General features: G+C 35.7%; 1 protein-coding gene across 5 annotated transcripts in view; it reads right to left on the bottom strand.

Moving 5' to 3' along the window:
* GPHN (gephyrin) overlaps positions 1–22,706 on the bottom strand; it is a 653,508-nt gene that overhangs the window by 5,085 nt on the left and 625,717 nt on the right. For all 5 annotated transcript variants that reach the window (XM_047739307.1, XM_047739308.1, XM_047739309.1 and 2 more), the window contains 3 exons: positions 15,943–16,016; positions 10,696–10,760; positions 7,423–7,526 (listed from right to left, as the gene is read on the bottom strand). In XM_047739307.1, coding sequence (XP_047595263.1) covers positions 7,423–7,526; positions 10,696–10,760; positions 15,943–16,016 — 243 coding nt within the window. The remainder of the gene's footprint in view (positions 1–7,422; positions 7,527–10,695; positions 10,761–15,942; positions 16,017–22,706) is intronic.

Raw genomic sequence — 22,706 nt, 5'->3', positions numbered from 1 at the left:
GCTGTTTCTCTGTCTGTCATTTTCTCTCTCTCTCTCAAATAAATAAATATTTTTAAAAAATGGGCAAGGGGCACCTGGGTGGCTCTTGATTTCAGCTCAGGTCATGATCTCAGAGTTGTGAGATGGAGCCCTGCATTGGGTTCTATACTCAGCAGGGTGTCTGCTTGAGATTCTCTCTTCCTCTCCCCTCCCTCTGCCCCTGTGTGCACTCTCTCTCAAATAAATAAATAAATACACAAATCTCTAAAAAAATATGGGTGAAAGACCTCAATATATAGCTCATTAAAGAACACATACAGATGGCAAGTAAGCATATTAAAAGATATTCAACATCATATGTCATTAGGGAATTGCAAAAAACTAAAACAATGAGATATCATTACACACCTACCAAAGGCTAAAATGCAAAATTCTGGCCACATCAAATCCTGGTGAGAATGTGGAGGAATTGGAACTCTTATTCATTCCTGGTAGGAATGCAAAATGGTATAGCCACTTTGGAAGATTATTTGGTAGTTTCTTACCAAATTAAACATACTCTTACTATTAAATTTAGCAATTGCACTCCTTGCTATTTACCCAACTAAATAAAAAATTGTGTCCACACAAAAACCTGCACATGGGTTTGTAGCAGCTTTACCCATAATTGTCAAAACCTGGAAGTAATCAAGGTGTCCATCGGCAGGTATATAGATAAATAAATGGTGGTACACCCAGACAATGAATATTATTGAGCACTAGAAAAAATGAGCTATGAATCCATTAAAAGATTTAGAGGAAACATATAGGCATATTGCTAAGTGAAAAGAGTCAGTCTAATAAGGCCACATAATTCTGGAAAAGACAAAACTATGGAGATCGTAAAAAGATCCAAATTAGCATGGAGGAAGGGATGAATAGGCAGGACACAGAAGGTAATTTTAGGGCAGTGAAACTAATCTGTATGACAGGACAGTGGTGGACACATGTAATTATACATTTGTCAAGGCCCTCAGAATATATAACACCAACAGGGAACCCTTGGTAACCTTGTGTGGTAATGATGTTATCAGTGTAGGTTATAACGAATGTGCCACTTTGGTGCAGAGGTCAACAGTGGGAGAGGTTAAGCATGTGTGAGGACAGGGGATATATGGGAACTCTCTGCACTTTCCATTTAGTTTTGCAGTGAACCTATATCTAAAAAATAAAATTTATTAACTAAAAAAAAAAGGAGAATATTTTGTCCTTCCTTTTTGTCCTGCCCATCTTATAGAGAAATGATCTTACAGAATTCTCAGAGTAAATAATTAATTGCAAATACAGTGGAATAATTTTATTCCTCGCTGTTAATATGATATTAAAAGGGCACAAAGATGCTAAGTAATCAACCCTTTTTAGGGACATTGAAAAAGGCTTCACAGGGGATGCGGTATCAGAGTTTTATGACTAAGGAATCTTGAAAGCTGAGAAAGGAAATGGTGGTGGTTGGGGAAGAAACTTCTAGGAAGGGGAATAATCACAGGCACAGGCAGGGGATCTCATATCCATTTTGAAAGCAGTAAATGGTTTAATATGGTGAGAGCACAGGATGAGATGCTGATGAAGCTGGAGGGGAAAAAAGGCCTTGGGATGAAGGGCCTCCTATGTTCACGTGGGGAAGTTTGGATTTAACCCTGGGGTCATGGGAAGATGGAAGCATTTTAGTCAGAGAAGCTTACATGATTAGAGTTAGATTGGAGGTTTAAGAGGAGGCAAGATTAGAAGAAGGGAAATCGTTAAACACGTCAAGGGTTATAATCTAGTAAATGTTGGAGCCAGGTTTATTCAAAGCCAGGTTTATTTGTTTACATAAGTCAAGGGATATGGATGGCAAGGGCAGTTTTAGGAGAATGGTGAAGATTTGGAAGGCTATAGAAACAAATGGAAGAAGTTGATCCATAGGATATAAAGGGATCACAAGGGGAATTTGGGTCCCTGATGAGGTTTGTAAATTGGAAGTGATAATGTGAACAGCTGTAGACTCTTCTCTAGTTGTGGCCTAGAAATAAAAGTGAAGGATAAAGAAGGGAGGATTGATCCAAGTTTGTGGATTTTTAGAGTGGGCTATTGTGGAAGGAAGAGGCAAAAATAAAAAGTTGATATGCCTGACATGCTACACTACAGGATTTAGGTTGGATGAGGAAAGTGACAAAGCCAGAGGGGCTTAAGGACTGATAGAAAAGGGTAGAAGTAAAAGGAGTATTTATACCCTTTTATATCTATGGATAGGTAACTTGCTGTTTTTCCTAAATTGTACACCAGACTTGGTGATTTTGAGATGGAGTGCTTCAGGTATTGAAAAAGGATGTATGCGTGAGTTGCTGAAGTGGAAATAAAGGTATTTAGAATTGTGGAAATAAAGCAACTGACAGTAAGAGGTGAGGTACAGAGGTAGACTATGAGACACTTGCCAAAGACCTGAATGTCACTAGAAGGTTTGATGGCAGTGAGCTCCAAAAGATTCAGGGGAATAGTTGGGACTCAGGACTGTATAGATTGGAGAAGAGAGTTTGTGAGAAAGCAGATGACCAAAGAGGATTCTATGTGGGTGGGAGCCTAAAATAATATGCTCAAGGCCCTGGTTGGTCCTGGGGGCCTGGACTTGGCTCCAGTCTGGTCAAAGCTTCCAAAGTATGGTTATGGCAGCTTTACACTAGCTTTTTAGATAAGTACTATGAAGTTGTAAGGCAATGATTTCATTAGTCTACCAGAGAGATCCTTAGCTATCTTTTTTAAACCGCAAGCTCTAATATTCTCATAAAACAGGCATCCAATATATCTTTTGATGATCAATGACTGCTCTTGTCACAATAAACAATGATATTTCTCTCTATAGTTGCAAATACCTTAGCAATTTTCTATTTCTTAAGAGATTTTATTTATTTATTTGACAGAGAAGGGGGGAGAGAGAGATAGCACAAGAAGAGGGAGCAGGAAAGGGAGAAGCAGGGAGACCAATGTGAGATTGATCCCGGGACCCTGAGATCATGATCTGATCTGAAGGCAGATGCTTAACTGACTGAGCCATCCAAGCGCCCCAGTAATTTTCAAACAAAATAAGGATTTTGTTAAAGTGCTTTGTATTTTACTGTTTATGGCAGCAGAGAGAAAGCATTCAGCAAGTTCTTACAGCATGAGGTCAGTAATGTTCAAGAGAAGAGGTAAGATGGAAAAATTAGAATAGTCCAGTAGAGTTCAACATGCCCATACTCTCCCAGGACATGCTGACCTGGTCCCATGGGAGATGATAATATTTTCCCTTTCCCTTCTTTTAATCATTAACTGAGGTGGGCTATTAATAGTAATAGGAGTTATCTCAGGTATGTTTCTGGAGAAAAAAGTTGACAACAGGGAGCAGTATAGGGTACTTTGATGGGATATTAAGGAAATACATTAAGGAAACAAAAGGATATCCTTTTGTAGAAATATTAGGTTACTAATTCAATGAATTAAGATTATGTTTCTTATTGTCTACTGAAAACCAGAAGTATATCATCTTCAACCATAACTGACCAAGGACATAGGGAAAGTGTTTATTCTAAATTGATGTTTGTTAGAATGCATAAATATAAAAGGATGACATTTTTTTGTGATCTCTTAAAATAATGCAGCATTGCTCTAACCATAGGCCAGCTGCCTCAAATTCAGCACTGTGAGTTACTGACACCAGCGTTTAACAACCACCTCACTTACTGAAAGCAGTAAGGATTGGGAGAGGCCGTGATTATGGCAACCATTTTGGAGAACAGTAATAAGTGGTGTCTGTATGCTGTGTATTGGCTGGTCAGAATATTGAAGCAACAGGTTTTACCATGTTTCAAGAAAGTGAATAAAGTTATGTTCTAAAAGTGGCAGTTCTGGGGTGCCTGGGTGGCTCAGTGGGTTAAGCCTCTGCTTTCGGCTCAGGTCATGATCTCAGGGTCCTGGGATAGAGCCCCGCATCGGGCTACCTGCTCTGCAGGGAGCCTGCTTCCCCCCCCCCCTCTCTCTGCCTGCCTCTCTGTCTACTAGTGATCTCTCTCTCTCTGTTGAATAAATAAAATCTTAAAAAAAAAAAAATATATATATATATATATACACACACACATTAAAAATGGCAGTTCTGTCAGGAAAAGAGTGGGGAGGATTTTCGGAGTTAAAAACAAAAGAAGTCAACAGCCAAACACACTGAGTACCCATTCTGACAGTCCCAGTGACGCTGCTCTGTAGGAGAGGAGTTTGACTGATTCTTAGACCAACTGTCAATTCCATGAGTTGACAGGAATGAGCAGCAGTGTGAACAATGTGCCAAGGACACTCTCTTTAGTAATCACTGTTGTCAGTAAGGATAACTGCCACAATGTCAGTTTTAAAGAAGAGATGGTGAATGTTAAAATGAGAAATAAAGATTCATAAGAATCGTAAGAATTCCTCAAAAATGGGAAAGATTCATAAGAACTCTGAAAAGTCAAAGAGAAGTCCTCATTTTCTCTCTTACAACAATGTGGATTTTTCTTATTTCCTAAATAGCAAATATGAAAATAGTGAGCAAATTCATATTACTGTTTAGATATCTAAGCTTTATAACTCTGACCTTCTGATTTGATCAGAATACTTCTTGTTCATTGACAGTTTTCTTCTTTTTCCATTAAATTTAAAAGAAGACAACTGCTAGGTTATTGAAACAAAAACCCCAAATAATTTGTTTTCAGAAATATCTAGTTGAACTTTTATTTTATTTTTTTTCCAAAGATCTTATTTATTTGACAGAGAGAGATCAGAAGCAGGCAGAGAAGCAGGCAGAGAGAGAGGGGGAAGCAGGCTCCCCACTGAGCAGAGAGCCTGACGTGGGGCTCGATCCCAGGCCCCTGAGATCATGACCCGAGCGAGCCAAAGGCAGAGGCTTAACCCACTGAGCCACCCAGGTGCCCTTCTAGTTGAACTTTTATTAAACTTTTAAGAAAAGGAGGATATCCCTTCATATACTAGTCTACAAAATCTCAGTATTTAAAAGGTCAATGTTAAGAATATCTGAAGCCTAGATTTTCTTTATTTTTTATCCTATATATTTTCACACTAATATTTTATTAATATTTCTTCTTCCTCTTCTATGCCTTGTGTTCTTCCTGTTAACTAATCATAGTTATCTGTCATATCTGATAACAGTTTAGGTATTTGAAAAAATGGATATATACATATAAAAGGTTAAATTGGGACTTCTTTTTTTACACAATACACAGAAATTAACTCAAAATGGATGAAGGACTTATAGTAAAACCTGAAACTATAAAACTGGAAGAAAATATACAGGAAAAGCTTTCTGATTGGTCTTAGCAATGATTTCTAAGATTTGACACCAAAAGCATAAGCAATGAAATAAAAATTAGACAAGTGGAACTACATCAATCTAGAAAGCTTCTGCACTGCAATGGAAACAACAGTATGAAAAGGGAACCAAGGGAGTGGGAGAAAATATTTAAACCATCTATTTGATAAGGTTTCTATGCTCAAAATATATAAGAATCTCTTACAATGCAATAGCAAAAAGACAATCTGATTTTAAAATGGGCAAAGAGGGGGCACCGGGGTGGCTCAGTGGGTTAAGCCTCTGCCTTCGCTTGGGTCATGATCTCAGGGTCCTGGGATCGAGCCCTACATCGGGCTCTTTGCTCAACGGGGAGCCTGCTTCCTCCTCTCTCTCTCTGCCTGCCTGCCTCTCTGCCTACTTGTGATCTCTGTCAAGTGAATAAATAAAATCTTTAAAAAAATGGGCAAAGGGGTTGAATAGACATTTCTCTAAAGAAGATATACAGATGGCCACTAGGTATATGAAAGAGCGCTCAACATCACTAATCTCAGGAAAATGCAGATCAAAACCACAATGAGATACCATCTCACAACTGTTAGGATGGGTATTATTAAAACAATAACACAAAAAGTAAGTATTTCAAGGATGTAGAGAAACTGAAATACTTATATAACTGTAGGAATGTAGAATGGTTCAGCCACTAGTGCTTGAGGGAGACAGTATGAGGTTTCCCCTCAAATTAAAAAGTGAACATATGACAGAGCAATTCTATTTCTGGGTATATATCTTAAAGAACTGAAATCAGGATTTCAAAGCGATATCGACACTCCCATGTAGCATTATTCACGATAGCCAAGATATGTAAACAACTCAAGTGTTCATTGATAGATGAATGGAGGAGAATGCTATATTCATACAATGGAATATTATTCACAGATTTAAAAAAGAAAGATATCCTACCATTTGTGGCAATATGGATAAACCTAGATTACATTATGTCAAGTGAAATAAACCAGTCACAGAATGATAAATACTGCATGATTCCACTTATATGAGGTGCCTATTTAAAATAGTCAGTCATGGAAGCATAGAATAGAATGGTGATTGTCCGAGGCTGAGGGGAGGGGGCAATGGGGAGTTGTTGCTCAACAGGTATAAATTTTCTCTTCTGCAAGGTGAATGAGTTCTAGAGATCCCTTGTACAACATAGTACCTATAGTAGACAACATGGTATTCCGCACTTAAAATATGTTAAAAGGGTAGCTCTCATGTTAAATGTTCATACCACAAATCAAACACATAAAAAACAAAACCACAAAAAAACACAGGAAAATTGATGGAGGTATTGGGTATGTTTAGTAAGTTGACTGTGGTGATGATATGGGCATATGCATACATCCAATTTCATTAAAATGTTCAATTTTTTGTATATCAGTTGTATCTCAATCAAACTTTTAAAAGATCAATGGCTTGAGGTAGGTTATATCGCCAAGAAAATCGTTCATTAGTTATACAGAAAGTGTGTTATATAATCAGTTGAGTAGTAGTAAATCAAATTGAATTTGATTTAGTGCTGGTGGAGAAGGAGACTCTAATTTCTGGGTGACTTTTACTATAAGCATAATTCCTCAGCCTTAATTCTCCTTTTCCACACAATGTGGTCACCCTTTCATTCTGATTCACTTCTGATTCTTCTAGTCCATTGATTATCTCTTTCTGGACTATTTAAAATTTATCAGTGAGGTCCCAGAAAAAGCAAGCAGATAAATTGCTGTCCTGTGTGAGTTTGCACAATGGAAAGGGAATTCTTGTCCCTTTTAGGTTTAGTTTTAGGGTAGTGCTAGTCTCATTCTATTTACCATTTTATCATTACCTATCCACTTCCGTATGGATTCTAGCTGGAGAAAATGATTCACTTTAGAAGTCATGGAATAATTTGGACTGGGAATAAAAGGGACCCTTTCCTCTCCATTTTCTATCATGAAGGGGGGAATATAACCACATTTTCCCTCAAAACTAATATAAAATTTTAGATATTTTGGGCAGTTGGGAAATCATATCCCTAATTGTTATTAGGCTTCAGTTTTGGTTCCTGGTCATTTAGATAACATTACCCTGGCTTTGATGATGGTGGGCCGAGGATCCAAGATGCCCTGCATCTTTCTCAGTGCAGGCACCACAAAGAGATTGCAGGTGACCACGGCTGACACGGGATTCCCTGAAAGTCAACCAAGCAGTTATTTATAGTATACATACAAAAGTTTGCCAAATAATTCTGTCTATACCTTCATTCATCATAAAGAGTGAGGTGACTAACCACTAGTCTTCCTCTTCTAAATCCCAAAGGACTCTAGAATAGAGCCACAATCAACCAAATGCCACAGGACGTGTAAACATGAAGTCTACCAGTGAAATGCAGAAACTTCTGATTCCCAGAAGCTGTTTACACCATTTATTTCCACTTTTCTCAGAACTACACATTGGAAGCCATTACCAATCTTGAAAAATTTTAAAGCAGATTCTACTTGCTATTTTTAAAGATGTTTTAAAATTGCCATGGTAATACATGCTGAGGACAAAAACATTTAGAAATAGGTTAAGCATAAAGAAATGTATCTATAATCCCCCCTCTATCCAGAAATTTCTTTATATTAAAAAAAAACTAAATGATTTAAGACACAAAGGACTTGAAGATAAATACTGTTATGGACTGAATTGTGTCCCTACAAATTCATATGTTGAAGTTTAGCACCCAATATGACAGTATTTGTAGATACTAGGGCCTTTAAAGAGGTAATCAAAGTTAAATGAGGTTTAAAGGTGAGGTCCCAGTCCAATGAGACTGGTGTCTGTATAAAAAGAAGGAGAAACACCTCGAGTGCACACACACAGAAGAAAAGTCACATAAGGACATGGTGAGAAGGTGACCATCTGCAAGCCAGGAAGAAAGACTCAACAGAAACCAGCTTTGCTGGCATCTTGGTCTTAGACTTTCAGTCTCCAGAAGTGTGAAAAAATATATTATCTGTTGTTTAAGCCCTTTGGTCTGTGATACTCTGTTATGGCAGCCTTAGCAGACTAATAGAAATATCAAATTCTTTTAAAGTTATAAGAAAAAACTGGAGTTCCTGGGTGGTACAGTCAGTTAAGCACCTGACTCTCTGTTTTTGGCTTAGGTTGTGATTTTGGGGTTGGGGGTTCGAACCCCACAACTGGCTGCGTGCTCAGTGTGGAGTCTGCTTGAGACTCTCTCCCTCACCCTCTGCCCTTGCTGTCCCTTGCTCTTTCTCTCTCTCAAATAAATTAATCTTTTTTTTTTTTTTAAGATTTTATTTATTTGTCAGAGAGAGAGAGATCACAAGTAGGCAGAGAGGCAGGCAGAGACAGAGGGAGAAGCAGGTTCCCTGCTGAGCAAGGAACCTGATATGAGACTCGATCCCAGGAAGCTGGGACCATGACCTGAGCCGAAGGCAGCCACTTAACCAACTGAGCCACCCAGGCGTCCCTCAAATAAATTAATCTTAAAAAAAAAAAAAAGTTATAAGAAAAATTTGAGGAATTCAGTTGTACCTTTCCAAGAAGAAATCTGGGTGTGTCATGCACTTTGAAGGAAGGAAGAGTAGGCTATGAAAAAAATGTGCTGAGAATCACAGATTTAGTTTCTTGTGTGGTACTGTTAATTAAATAAACTGAGCAACACTTTTTCGTTCAGGGAAAGTTCCAAACCTTTCAGAATCTAATTTTTACTCTTCCACAAAATGAAGTAGATACATAAATCTTTTAAACTGCTTTAAAAGTTATCAAGATTAATAATGGCTTTGAATATAATCATGGAAAGCAGAAATATAATCATTAATTTTAAAATCCTTTTAAAAGGAACCACTTTACTGGTTCCACAATCTGAACATCTGGGTTATTGCTGCCCTCTTTTGGTTCATTCAGGTTGGGCAGAGAAAATTTCAAGTGAAAGTAGCAATTTGAAAATAGGTTATTTAATTATCACTTCTTTGGCAAATCAAGTTTAGAAGTAACAGCAAAATAGGCCTCCACTGTAACATTGTTTCTTTGTCTATAGATCAAATAATATCTTCTGAAGACAGAGTAAGTCTTGTGTAGGCAAAATGAAGTGAGGAAGAGGACCACTTTTTTTTTCAGAGTACATAAGTATATGTATATATATAATATATATATAATTATTATATTATAATAATATAATATATTATAATAATTATATATAATACATATATATGATATATATACATTAAAGGCCCTAATAAAGGCCCCAAGGAGTTCTATATTGTAGATACATTTGAAGGACTAATTTACTTACATGTCTTCTCTCTTAAAATTTCTTATGGGATAAAAATCTAATCTCTTTTATGCTTAACATAGGAACTTTAAAAATGCTTTCAAAACTCAAAACTCAAAAAAAAAGCTTTTCAAATTTTTCTGCCTGCCTTCCTTTCTTTATACTCTATTTTGAATTTAGTTAATATGAAAAGCAGATAAATATCCCAAAGTCACAATATTTGTGCATTTGAAAGGAATAAGCAGGTTATTTTCTGAAGGAATCGTGCCAAGAAACAGAGAATGGAACACTGCTACAGATCAGAAGATAACTTTAAAAGCTGAAAAAAATAACAAGGAGGCATACAAAACTTCTAAATTGCTTTAGAATTTATCTCATTGGTAATGACTTAAAAAGCATGGCTTTAACTGTAAGCCAAAATCATTAAAAATTAAAATTGGAAGTCTTTATAAATGGAAACACTTCACTTTTTCTACAATTTGAACATATGTGTTTCTGCTCACATGGGAGCAAGCCTGGGGACAGTGATGTGGTCAGACTGATGATGGCTGGGATTTGGCTGAGAAGCACCAGTACTATTAGTCCCTCCCTCCGTGTTGTCTCCTGGCCCCACTCCAAATCTGGAAAGGACCAAAGGCAGCTTTGTATTTTTTTGCTCTAGTATTTACCTGTATGGTTGATTCAAGGATGTTTGGACCTCTGAACACAATACTGCTACTATGGGAGGTGACTAGACTACTAACTTTGACCAATTTTCTGTAAGGAAAAGCAGGTACCTCCAGAAGGATCTAGGGACAGCTAACACTTGATTATCATCTTAGGGTTTGGAATATGCTTTGAAAGATACTATCTAATTTGACCTTTACACCAATCCTACAGAGCAGATTTCAGCCCTGTTTTATAGGTGAAGAAATAGCTTCAAAGAAGTTAAGTGATTTGTCCAAGGTCATACCATAAGTAAAGCTGGGTCTTGAGCCCAGGTCTTTCAGATTCAAAATCAAATGCTCTGAGAGGGATTCAAAAAGATTGTGATCATTTTTCCAGAAAAAGCAAAAGAAACTATTTTAATTATTCTTACCTGGTAGTGCAAAGATTATTTTTCTTACACCATCAATATCCAAAGTTGCAAATGTTGTTGGCAGGCTAGAGAATAAAAGAGGTTATTTGTTAGTGACTGCTAAGTAATATGACGAGTAAATTAAATACTTTAGTTTTCTTGCTACGTGGCTCTGCATATAGGATATTTATCATATGAAAGTATTTTTTTTTCTGTTGACTCTTCCCTAAGCCTTTATACCCTGAAGTTTCAAGAGCATTTAAATTAATTTGTTTTTAGTATCTTCTGTTTTCAAGGAACCAAACTTCTTGGTTTTCTGCAGCTTACTTTCTTCCCCCTTCCTGTTAGTGCCAGAGAAGTGTATCTCAAATCCCGGGGTTTCTCCACCCCTCTGGCTAATAATGTCTATATTGTTTTTGCTGGAGAATGAAGAACATCATTCTCATTATCAGAGGACTACCTGGTAATACATGTCTATCAGATAAATGCCTGCTGTTCAAGATGATTATTCCTCAACTTTTTAAAACTATACTCAGCAATAAGCATAAAAACTAGCCTCCTATGAAGGTAATTTTTTGAAATGTCAAAATAAATAAAATATCATGACTAGAACAAAATTAAAGCGACAGTAATTAAAAATATTTTCAAATTATACTTCCTCAAGATTCTGACATGAATCTTATCTGATATGAATCCTTATCATGGGGGTATGTGGGAAGGGATGAGTGTGAGTGGCACAGAGTGGGCAGGCAGTCAAAAATAGTGAATTTTTTTTCTTATTGACTATATTTTATATGAACTTCCAGCTAAAAATTTCATTATATTAATGAAACTTGAGCATTACAGAATCCTTAGGGAATGCTAAAATTTCCATGTAGTTGAAAAATTATCTTTTTAAGTACCTAATTGCTTTTATTTTTATTATTTTATGTATTATTTATATTTATTTATATATTTATTATTATTATATTTATCATTTTATTTTATTATTTTTGCAGCTTGGTCTTTCAAATATGGACCACTCATACCTTTTGGAATAATCCGATAAACATTAGCATTTTTTGATGACTTGAAACCATCATTAAGTTGTTTGTTTATTTGTTTGTTTTGAGAGAGAGAGAGAGAGAGCAGGGTCAGGGGCAGGGGAGGGGCAGAGGGAGAGAGAGAATCTTAAGCAGACTCCACCTTCAGCATGTAAGACCAAGGTGGGGTACAATCTCACAACCCTGAGATCATGGCCTGGACCTAAATCAAGAGTTGGATGCTTACCTGACTGAGCCTCCCAAGAGCTCCCATCATTACTAACTTATTCTACTCTGCTACACTAAAGTGACGTTGGGTCACAAGGGTGTGTTATGTATTGTTTTTACCTATAAACCATAACTCTACATTACACACGGCACTTCTTGTTTCTTTTTTCCCCCTAGTTTTTTTCTGTGGCTCCCCTTAATGCTAGACTCTGTCATCTGAGCACTTAAAGCTGACTTTAGGGGGTGCCTAGGTGGCTCAGTCATTTAAGCAGCTGATTCTTGATTTTAGCTCAGCTCATGATCTCAGGTTGTGAGATGGAGCCCCTTATTGGGCTCTGTACTGGGCATGGAACCTGCTTAAGATTCTCTCTCTCCCTCTCACTCTGCCCCTCCCCACACTCCCTCTCTTAAAAAAGAAAAAAAAAAAGCTGGCTTTAGGTTTGGGAACCAAGAACAGTAGTAATAATTATATTGTCAGAATAATAATAATATGTTACTATTTTTAAAGAAACATCTGCATTACATCCATTATTTCATTTTAACTCTCACAACAATCCCATGAGGTGACAATTATCATCTCATTTTATAGATGAGAAAACAGACTCAGAGAGATTAAGAAATTTGGTCCAAATCTCCTAGCTACTAGGTGATGAAACAAAGATTTGAACCAAGATTTCACTAACTTTATGGCTGGTAATTAGATAAGGCCCTTAGATGGTTTGCTGTGAAGTGTTAGTATGTATACTTTGTAACATCTATTTTTGGCTACTCTGAGACCTCTTTTGCTTACTTTCTGATTCTTTGCTGTCTTTTAGAAAAACTAGATCAGATTATCATATCAATTATGACTAGGTTATTTGGCCATGACTGTTACTATGTGATGAAAATAATTTCCAAGATACACTCTTGATAACAGCTATGTTCACTGTAGATGACCCACAAATATTGTGATTGGTAGTCCTGACTGATAATACTCCAAATCCAAATGTTTTTTTGAGTATCTCTCTGTCTAAAATGAAAGAGGTTAATTGCATTCTTAATGCACTATATGTGGGAAGAGCAAAGCTAAATTGTTCTTGAGCTTTTTATATTTCTTCTTGTTCTACTATTAAGGAGCAATTACCTTTAAATTCTTCTCATCTTTAGACAGGTATAAATTTTAGCCAAGTAAAGGAAGCCCATTTAAACTTCTAAACCATTTTATTATAGCAAACTAACACATATAATAACAGTGAGGAAGGAATGCATTACACTTCCCTTCTACTATATTTAAAGCCAATTTAAATCACCTTTTGCATCTTGCAGACAGGTTCTGTGATTTTTCAAAAGGTACTCACTTAAAAAGATTCTATTACAACAAAATATTTTATCATGCATTGTATCATGAGTGTCCTATTGCTAGACTGTGAAGCTTTTGTTTAAGTTCTGGAAAGCCATTTCCTTGGAACTGAGCACCTATTCAGTTTTCCTCTTGAGATCAGAATGTAATAGCATTTATACAATGACTGAGGTCATACAGTGTAATGACTTTAAGGGGGGGAAATAAACATTAGGAACTGATGGGCCTTAATGAGTGGTAAAAAATAAACTGAAAATAAAAATAGTGCCAAAATTATGTATATCACAGATGCTGAGATTAATTTAAATAATAGATATTATAAATAATTCTCTTCTAATTCTCTCTGCCCCCTCGCCCTTCTTTAAAATAAATAAGTAAATAAATCTTAAAAAAAAAAAACCCACCCACAAATAATTCTCCTCTACAGATGAGGGCAACTAATATCAATTTCCTTTTCACTGTAAAAAAGAATAGCCAATTCAATTTTTGAGGTTAGCGAGACGCACACTGACAGGCTTTTGGGATGTCCTCTGTATTCCAATTGAACTAGTACTGCCCATAGGGGCAGAAAAAAAAGCCCGTGCACTCACAGTACAGTAATATTTGCTTAAAACAAAATACTCTTTAAGAAAAAAAAAAAAGATTTATTTGAGAGAGAGAGAGAGAGAGTGAGAAGTGGTAGGAGCAGAGAATCTCAGCAGATTCCCTGCTGAGTGTGGAGTCCAATGTGGGGCTTGATCCCAAGACCCTAAGATCATGACCTGAGCTGAAATCAGGAGTCAGATGCTTCACTGTCTGAACCGCCCAGGTGTTTCAAGACAAAATATTCTTAATGAGAATGGTCCAAATCTAACAGTTTCAATAATAAATGGGCTTTGTTAGGAGTAGTAATATTGGGGCAACTACAGAAATATAATGTCAAGAATTCTAAATTCTATCAAATTGTGCAGAAGACTTAGGGTTAATCTTAACTTCATACTTAAATGGCAAAATCATGGCGGTAAAGCCTTATCTCTGTCTTAGACCTGATGAGAGGTACCTAACAAATCTGGGAGGTTAGGAAGGCTGGCTTGACACTTTAAAAAGTTTTCTGGAATTTACTGATAAATTATTCACATAACAACTAGTAAGTCTCACATCTACTCTCTCTTCAGGTTCACATGAGCACCCATCAGAGTACAGTTCTGAACTAAACCATTATTTACTGTTGTCCCTGACAGTACGGAGGTGTGTTTGAATAGTGAATAGTTTATAGAGTAGTAGGGATCTAAACAGGCAAAATATTGCTTAAAGACATGGCCACACATATTTCAACACCAATGTTTGGCATTCTTTGAGGATTTACAACTGATTATAGGACCTCCATAACTTTAGGAGTTGTGCCAGATCTTGGAATGTAGTTATTTTTCTTTTTCCATGGAGGTAGTAAGAAACAATATGAAACACTACTTTTGAAGTATTTTTGCAAAGGAAAAAAAAGAGTCTGAACGTAACCAAGCTTTTAGATCTAACTTCCACTCTGTAGAATATACTCGGAAAAGAGAGGAACAAGTTAACCATCACCACAAGGAAGTGATTACCCAAATCCATTCGTAAAGACAAATGATGTAGTTTCTTCAGCAAGTCAATGGCATGACAAAAAAAGGAGGTTGGAGGTAAATGTTATTATGTAATAAGGATTTAACAACAAATACAGTGAATGGACATGACTTAAATTCTAATTCAAATAAAACATGTAAGAAGGCATTCCTTTTCTTGACATTTGGGAGAATTTTGAATATGATCAGGGTATCAGATGACAGTAAATTATTCTTATTTATTTTGTTAGGTGAAAAATACCATTGTGATTACACAAGAGAATGCTACTATTATCATTACTTGAGATGTATACCAAAATGACATTGTAGAATTTGCTTTAAAATAATCCAAAATAAACAAAAACCCCCCAAAACAAAAAACACCAAACAATCTAGTACCTTGTCCCTTCAAAAAGGTGAGGAAGGGGATTGATAAAACAGTTTTGGAAAAATGGTGATAGTTCCTCCTCCACGGAGGTTTCATTGTACTCCCTCCTTTTGTGCATTCTGAGAATTTTTTTCTTTTTTAAAAGATTTTGTTTATCTGATCCAATTTTAGTATATGTGCTGCTGAAGCAAGCACAAGATTTTATTTATATGAGAGAGAGAAAGCACTAGAGGGGCAAGGGTCAGAAGGAAAAGCAGACTCCCTGCTGAGCAGGGAGCCTGTTCCAGGATTCTGGGATCATGATCTGAGCTGAAGGGAGACACTTAATTGACTGAGCCACCCAGATGCCACCCAAATTTTTAGAATTTTCATACTAGAATGTTTTTAAAATGAGAGAAAGAAGCACTATGAAGAGAAAGAGAAATAGAAAGAAGGAACTAGATATGGGAACTAAAGAGGTTTAGAAAGTTGCTTTGCTTCATTTATAACAAACCCAGGTGATTTATAAGGAAGATGAATTCCCATTTCAGATAGGAGCTAGACTTGGCAAGGAATTCTAATAGTATAATATTTCTTTTATTAGAGCAAATAATACATAATAGAAAATGTAAGAAGAAAAAAAAAAGAAAATGTAAGAAGAAAGCATTTAAAACTTTGTTAGTTAAAGCAAGCCAAACCAACCCCATATATGAGATAGTAAGATTATTTTCATACCCTGGTTTCATAAAAACCCTGCCAAAATGGATCTGAGCATGAAGATCAATGTCCAGCACCTGCTTGAGATAGTCCTGCAAATATGAAAAACAATCACTTTATTTTCAAACATTCTAATATCAGACTTTCAAAACTTTACATGAAAATAAAATGAATTTGTAAGGTTGAAATGAAAAGAAACATTTTAATGAAGTTGATTAACCTAAGGCAAATTCCTTCATTTCTTCATTCCCGTCATTCACTTATTCTTTAATAAATACTTATTGAGTACCTAGTATATGCTGAGTACTAATCTAGGTATAGGGGGAGATAGGCTTGAACAAAGAGAAAATGTCCCTGCTTTCATAAAAAATACATTCTAGTGGAAGTAGTTAGATAATAAACCAAATAACTACATTACTTGATGGGTTATTGTTTCTCTTTTAATACAGAATTTTGTTTGAGAAAGGATGTTAACAAATAAGAAGCTTAAGAAGTTGTGCTATGTCAAGAGAGCCACATTATTCTCCTTAATGGACTTCAAGTAATGTACACATTCCTCAAGGAATCTAAATAAGTCAACTAAAAAAAAAAAAAAAAAAAAAAAAAAAAAAAACCAGGGAGGGAGTTCTAAACTAGAAAGTCAAGGGAGTTTAATTGTTTTTATCTGCCAACAAAAGTTACAACTAATCCACAGTGGTTTGATAAAACCTGACCTTTGGAAATGAAAGACAACATTGCCATGCAATTGGTTTTGTGGACATAAAGAAAAAAATTGCAGTCCTAAAAATTTCTCAACCCCTAGGTCTATTGCTGAGTTTCCTGTTCATTAATCCAGAAACCCACTAAAAATTTAAATATTTCACAAGCTTGGGATACTTTTTTTTTTAAATATTTTATTCATTTATTTGACAGACAGAGATCACAAGTAGGCAGAGAGGCAGGCAGAGAGAGGGGGAAGCAGGCTCCCTACTGAGCAGAGAGCCCGACGTGGGGCTCGATCCGAGGACCCTGAGATCATGACCTGAGCCGAAGGCAGAGGCTTAACCCACTGAGCCACCCAGGTGCCCAAGCTTGGGATACTTTATTTAAAAAATCTGTTCCCTTCTATTTCCACAACCTCAGCCAACTTGTATTATTGAATCATCTCACTTGTGTTGTTGAAATAGGTCTCTCTGCCAATAGTCCTGCCTTCCTCCAATTCATTCCCCTCATACCAGAAAGAGAGATCTCTTGAAAAAAAGTCTGATCAAGCCACCATATAATACATCAAAACTTCCTGTTTTCCAGGAAAAAGTCCCATCTTTTTAATATCATATCTATGATTCTCATATTTTCTAGCCCCCTTTTAACAATCATTGTTCTCTCATGAGGGAATCCTCTTCCCATCCACTCCCATTCCTCTTCCTCAATCTCAATCTCCCTCTCTTTCTCCCTCCTCACCCTCCTTTCTCTCTCTCTCCATTCTGGCAAGACTATATCACTTTAAGTTTCGAAGACTTTCTTGCCCTCAGTCTCTGAAAATGCTTTTCCTTCCTTCTGGAATACTCTTTCTATGTTCATCTCTCCACCCCTTATCTCAGTCTCAGTCTTTTCTCAGCCTCCCCTTAATTCACAAGACTGGATCATAGATTGCTTATCTTTATTTTGAGGCTATATTAAGAGATGTAAATTTAGAGTTATATTTTTCTGATAAACCAATCCATTTAAATATATGAAATGTCCCTCCTAATGTCTTGTAATCCTTTTCACCTTAATTTTCCCTGATATCAATAAAGCCACACCAGCTATCTTTCATTGTAACTTTTTTTTACCCTTTTATGTTCAGTTTGCCATGTCTTTCTATTTAAGGTGGGTCTTTTATTGCCATTTTTACAATCAAATTTTTACAAAGACAAATTATTGTCTTTTTACAATACAGATGACAATTTTTAATTGGAGGACTTAGTCCATTTACATTTAATATAATTTCTGCTGTATTTGGACTTAAAACTATCACCCTACTATTTATTTTCTATTTGTCACTTCTGTTTTTATTTCATTTTTTCTTCTTTTGTGCTTTTTGAATTCATCATTTTTTTGTTATTTTAATTTCTCTTCTATTAGCTTGTTACACATTCATTTATTATTATTTTTAGTGGTTATTTCAGAGATTACAATATGCATTCTTGACTTATTATAGTCCACTATAATTTGATATTTTTATTACTTCCCATACAATGCATGAACCTTAAATCAGTTAACTCCATTCATTCCTCTCTGTTTTTTGTGATATAATGTACCATATAGTCTATATACATTTTAAGTATGTGTGTTTATATGTGTGTGTATATATATTTAACTATTATATATATTTCTATATATGCTATACAGACAAGATACACTCTGTATTTATAAATTAATATACAATGTTTATATATAAACATATTTTAACCTTATAAGACATTATTATTTTATACAAGAACACCCATTTATATTTAACCACATATTAACACTTTCTTTCGGTTTTTAATCCTTTCTGCATTTCTGTACCTCCACAATCTTTTTTTTTTAAAATTTAACTAATTTTAATTTAAAAGTTAAAAATATATTATGGTAAAAATGCAAACAGATAGAATGGTATCAAATAAAATTTTAAGCTCATCCTTCTCATCACCGCTAAGCTTGTCAATGCATACACAAACATTTTTTTTGAATGCGCATGAGAGAAAAATTTACATGCCTTTTTGCAACTTGCTTTTCTACCAAAGGAATATCCAGGACATTTCATGAGCTACCACCTCCAATTTTAAATGGTTACATTATAATCAAAATACAGTAACTTAACCCATAGGTAGGATCTGATTTCCTATGTTCTGTCTCTCTCTCTTTCTTGTTTAAACAGCCAATATCTTTTTATTTCCTCCACAATCTTTCTGACTAAAAAAATTCCCTTTAGTATAGCTGTGCTCAGTTTTTATTTGGCTGAAAATGTCTTTTTTTTATCTTTACTTTTTAAGATACCTTTTTTAAAAAAAGATTTTATTTATTCATTTGACAGACAGAGATCACAAGTAGGCAGAGAGGCAGGCAGAGAGAGAGGGGAAGCAGGCTCCCTGCTGAGCAGAAAGCCGGATGGATGCGGGGCTTGATCCCAGTACCCTGGGACCATGACCTGAACCAAAGGCATAGGCTTTAACCCACAGAGCCACCCAGGCACCCCTAAGGTACTTTTTGTTGTATATACAGTTTTACACCAGCCCTTATTTTATTTCATCACTCTACAAATGCTATGCCATTGCTTTCCAAGTTTCATCATATCTTAATCATTTGTTAGTTTTATTTTTGATCCTCTGGAGGTAATGTATCCTTCTGGCAAGACTTCTTCTTTGTCTTTGGTTTTCAGTGGTTTTGCTATGATTACTTGGGTATGTGTTTATTTGTTTGTTTGTTTTTATTTATCCTGCTTGACATTAGCAGACTTCCTTGAATTTCTGGCCTGATATCTTTCATTGGTTTTGGAAAACTCTGCCAATATCTCTTAAATATTTCTTCTGCTCACTCTCTTTCCTTTCCTTCTGGACTCTAATTACATGTATGTTAGACCTTTTACCAGAGCCCATATGTCTTTTATGCTTATTTCCATATTTTCCATCCCTTTTCTAAAATTTTGAATATAATGAATGGACTCTAGCTTCCCAGTGAAATTCTACATTTGTCATTTCTTTTTTCTTAAAAATATTAATTACAGTTTTTAAAATTTCACATGGGACCAAATAAACATCAGCATTATTTTTACGGCTGTTCTATCTTGTTTTTCTTTCTTAGTTTTTAGTGATTTTGACCTGTCTCTGGCATGTCTGGTGATTTTAAAAAACTGAAGCCCAAACATTAAATGTGAAAAAAGTTAAAGAGGTTCTAGAGGATGATATATTTTTCCAGAAAGGATTTAATTTCCATTGGCAGTTCATTAAAGTAAAAACTGCCTGACCTAATCAGAGATTGAGATAATCTGATGCTCAATTTCAGTCTGTGTGAAAGCTGGTATATTTCCAGTTTGTCCTTATTCCTAGAGCACTCCAGGATTTAAACTGAGAGCTTGAGATATTTACCAGGTATGAACTCATGCAGGCCCTGAAATTCAAAACTGCTAAAAATTCTGTTTATTTTCTTAACCCCCTAGCTACTCTGCTACAGTTGGCTTTTTGGTCTCCTGTACCATTACATCTCCCCCATTCTCCTGGCTTAGGAATTAGTAAATGCCTTGAGGAAAAATGCGGTGAAGAATTCTAGTGCTCCTTCTCTGTGGTTCACGTCTCAGAGACGTTGGTGCCTTGAATCCTGGTTCTCTTAGTTGTTCTCTTCAGACACAAGCTTTTTATTTTTTCCTCTTTAAAATAAGGAAAAAAAATTATATAGCTTTTACAGTTGTTCTTGGTGGGAGGGTTGGTCCAAATAAACCATTGTATCACAGTAGAAGCAGAACTCTTCAGACCTTATGTGCTCTTATAATACTATGTCCTTCTGATATCATACACTTAGGTTCTACTGCAATTGTCTGATAAAAGGTATGTATCCTTTATTGGACTACATAGTTTGAAAGAACAGGAATCTTGTATATATAAGAAATCCTTACTGAATAGCACATGCCATTCATTCATTTCTTAGTTCAACAAATATTTTTTTGTCTATCATATATCACAAATTCTATATGTGCTAGAGATTTAATGTTGAACAAGAACAGACATGGTCCCTGACACAAAGATGTTCTGTTGTATTTTACCAACGAAGACAGCCTAAAATAAGTAAGTCAACAAATAAAATAATTATAAAGCATGATACATGCTATGAAGGAAATAAGCAGGTGCTGGGATAGAGAATAGTGGGTGGTGTGGAGAATAAGGAAAGGCCGTTTTAAAAGAGGTGGTGAGAATGAGAAGGATTCAGCCATATGAAGTGTGAGGAGATGAGAATTCCAGGCAGAGGAACATACATACCAAAGCTTCTAAAGCAGTAAAGAATGTGTCTAGAAGTGAAAAGACAATGAAAGGTAGTGAATGAGCAGAAAGGCATAAGATGAGGTTGGAGAGACAGAGGCCATACTTGCAGGGCCTTAAAGGTTATGACACAGAGTTTGGAAAGCAGATATACTCATTACATATTTGCAAAATGAATGGAAGTATTTTATTTTTCTTGGGAAAAAAACCCCTCTCATTCTTTTTGAACATGAGTATTCATGTTTCTTATGACAGAGAGAAAGCCTGTACCAGACATAGCCATAAAAGCTGAGAATCACCACTGTTCTTAAGTTTCTGTTTACCTATGGAAGCAGCAAGGATCTCTGTCTGATATACTGAAAGCTAGACTCAGAAAGGAAGAAGAAGAATGAATGGATGAAGAAACAAGGCCTTTTCCTCAACGCAGGTAAGAACAAATAACATCAGACAAATTGTGAAAGACTTTAAAATGGGCAACAAAGATTACTGGATGTCCAATGTAGCACAACCTTCTGGTTTGTATTTTTTACCATCTTTGAGCTATTTTCTAAAAATTAAGGTGTAGAAATGGAATATTATTCAGTGATAAAAAAGAATGAAACTTTGTTATTTGAAATGACATGGATGGAGCTAGAGAGTTTAATGCTAAGCAAAATAAGGCAGTCAGAGAAAGAAAAATACCATATGATTTCATTCATATTGGAATTTAAGAAACAAAACAAACAAGCAAAGGGAAAAAATGAGAGAGAGAGAGAAATCAAGAAACAGACTCTTAACTATAGAGAGCAAACTGATGGTTACCAGAGGGGAGGTGGGTGGGAGGATGGGTGAAATAGGGGATGGAGATTGAGGAGTGTGCTTGTGGTGATGAGCACTGGGTGTTGCATGGAAGTGTTGAATCACTATATTGTACACCTGAAACTAAGATAACATTATATGTTAACTAACTGGAATTAAACTAAAAACTTAAAAAAATTTAAGCTGGGAAAACTGATGGCAAATAAGATTATTATTCAAAGAAATGCAAATTAATTCTGTGGAGATATAACTGATTATCTGTATGTGTGTGTGTTCTTTGAATTCTCCTTTGAACCAGTAGTAACATCTTACTGGTTCCTTCATTAGCTAATGAGTTAAACAAAATCTTGACCTGTGTTTATTTCATAAGTATATGAAATTCGTTATTTTACCTATAAAACATTACACTTTAATAATTCTGGAGGCTCCACTGAGATGCCCCATGGATTTACCTGATGGAGTCAGGTAAACTTAATTGCTAGAAAAGTGCACTTCACAGGTGGCTTCCACCTGGCCACACTTTACTTAGGTTCGTGGAGTGAAGGCCAAGCAGCAATAAAACTTGAACTCTGCTAAATTTTGGTTTCTCTAATTTTGTTCCCTTTATTGATTTTGATTCTATTTTTGTTTCCATGCATGGCGAATAAGGTATTCCCCCTTGTGGCAGCCATGATTGGGAATTTGGTTTTACAGTCTAATGATTCCTACAAGTGGATGATTGAAATCTCAGGTAAGAGAAGACAGAGAATCTGTCTTATCAGTCTTTCTTGTTTATTTGTCTTACTGTCATTTTGAGCCTAAACCAGTTAAGAACTTTATGACCTCCAGGAAGGGAAACAGCTCTTTATTTGTGGACTGTTAAGTTTTTTTTGTTTCTGTATTTATTTGTGACCTGTAGTTGAAGTTGTTGAGATGAAGCTGTATGTTTTTTATGCACCTGTGTCTATGATCCAGAAAGACATTTATCTCATTTTGTGAGTGTGTAATGTTTTCCTACTTCTGGAAAATATT

The sequence above is a fragment of the Lutra lutra genome, chromosome 7 (assembly GCF_902655055.1).
Source record: "Lutra lutra chromosome 7, mLutLut1.2, whole genome shotgun sequence".
NCBI lineage: Eukaryota > Metazoa > Chordata > Mammalia > Carnivora > Mustelidae > Lutra > Lutra lutra.
Note: the sequence above shows the minus strand (reverse complement) of the source record. Positions and strands in the feature narration are given on the sequence as shown.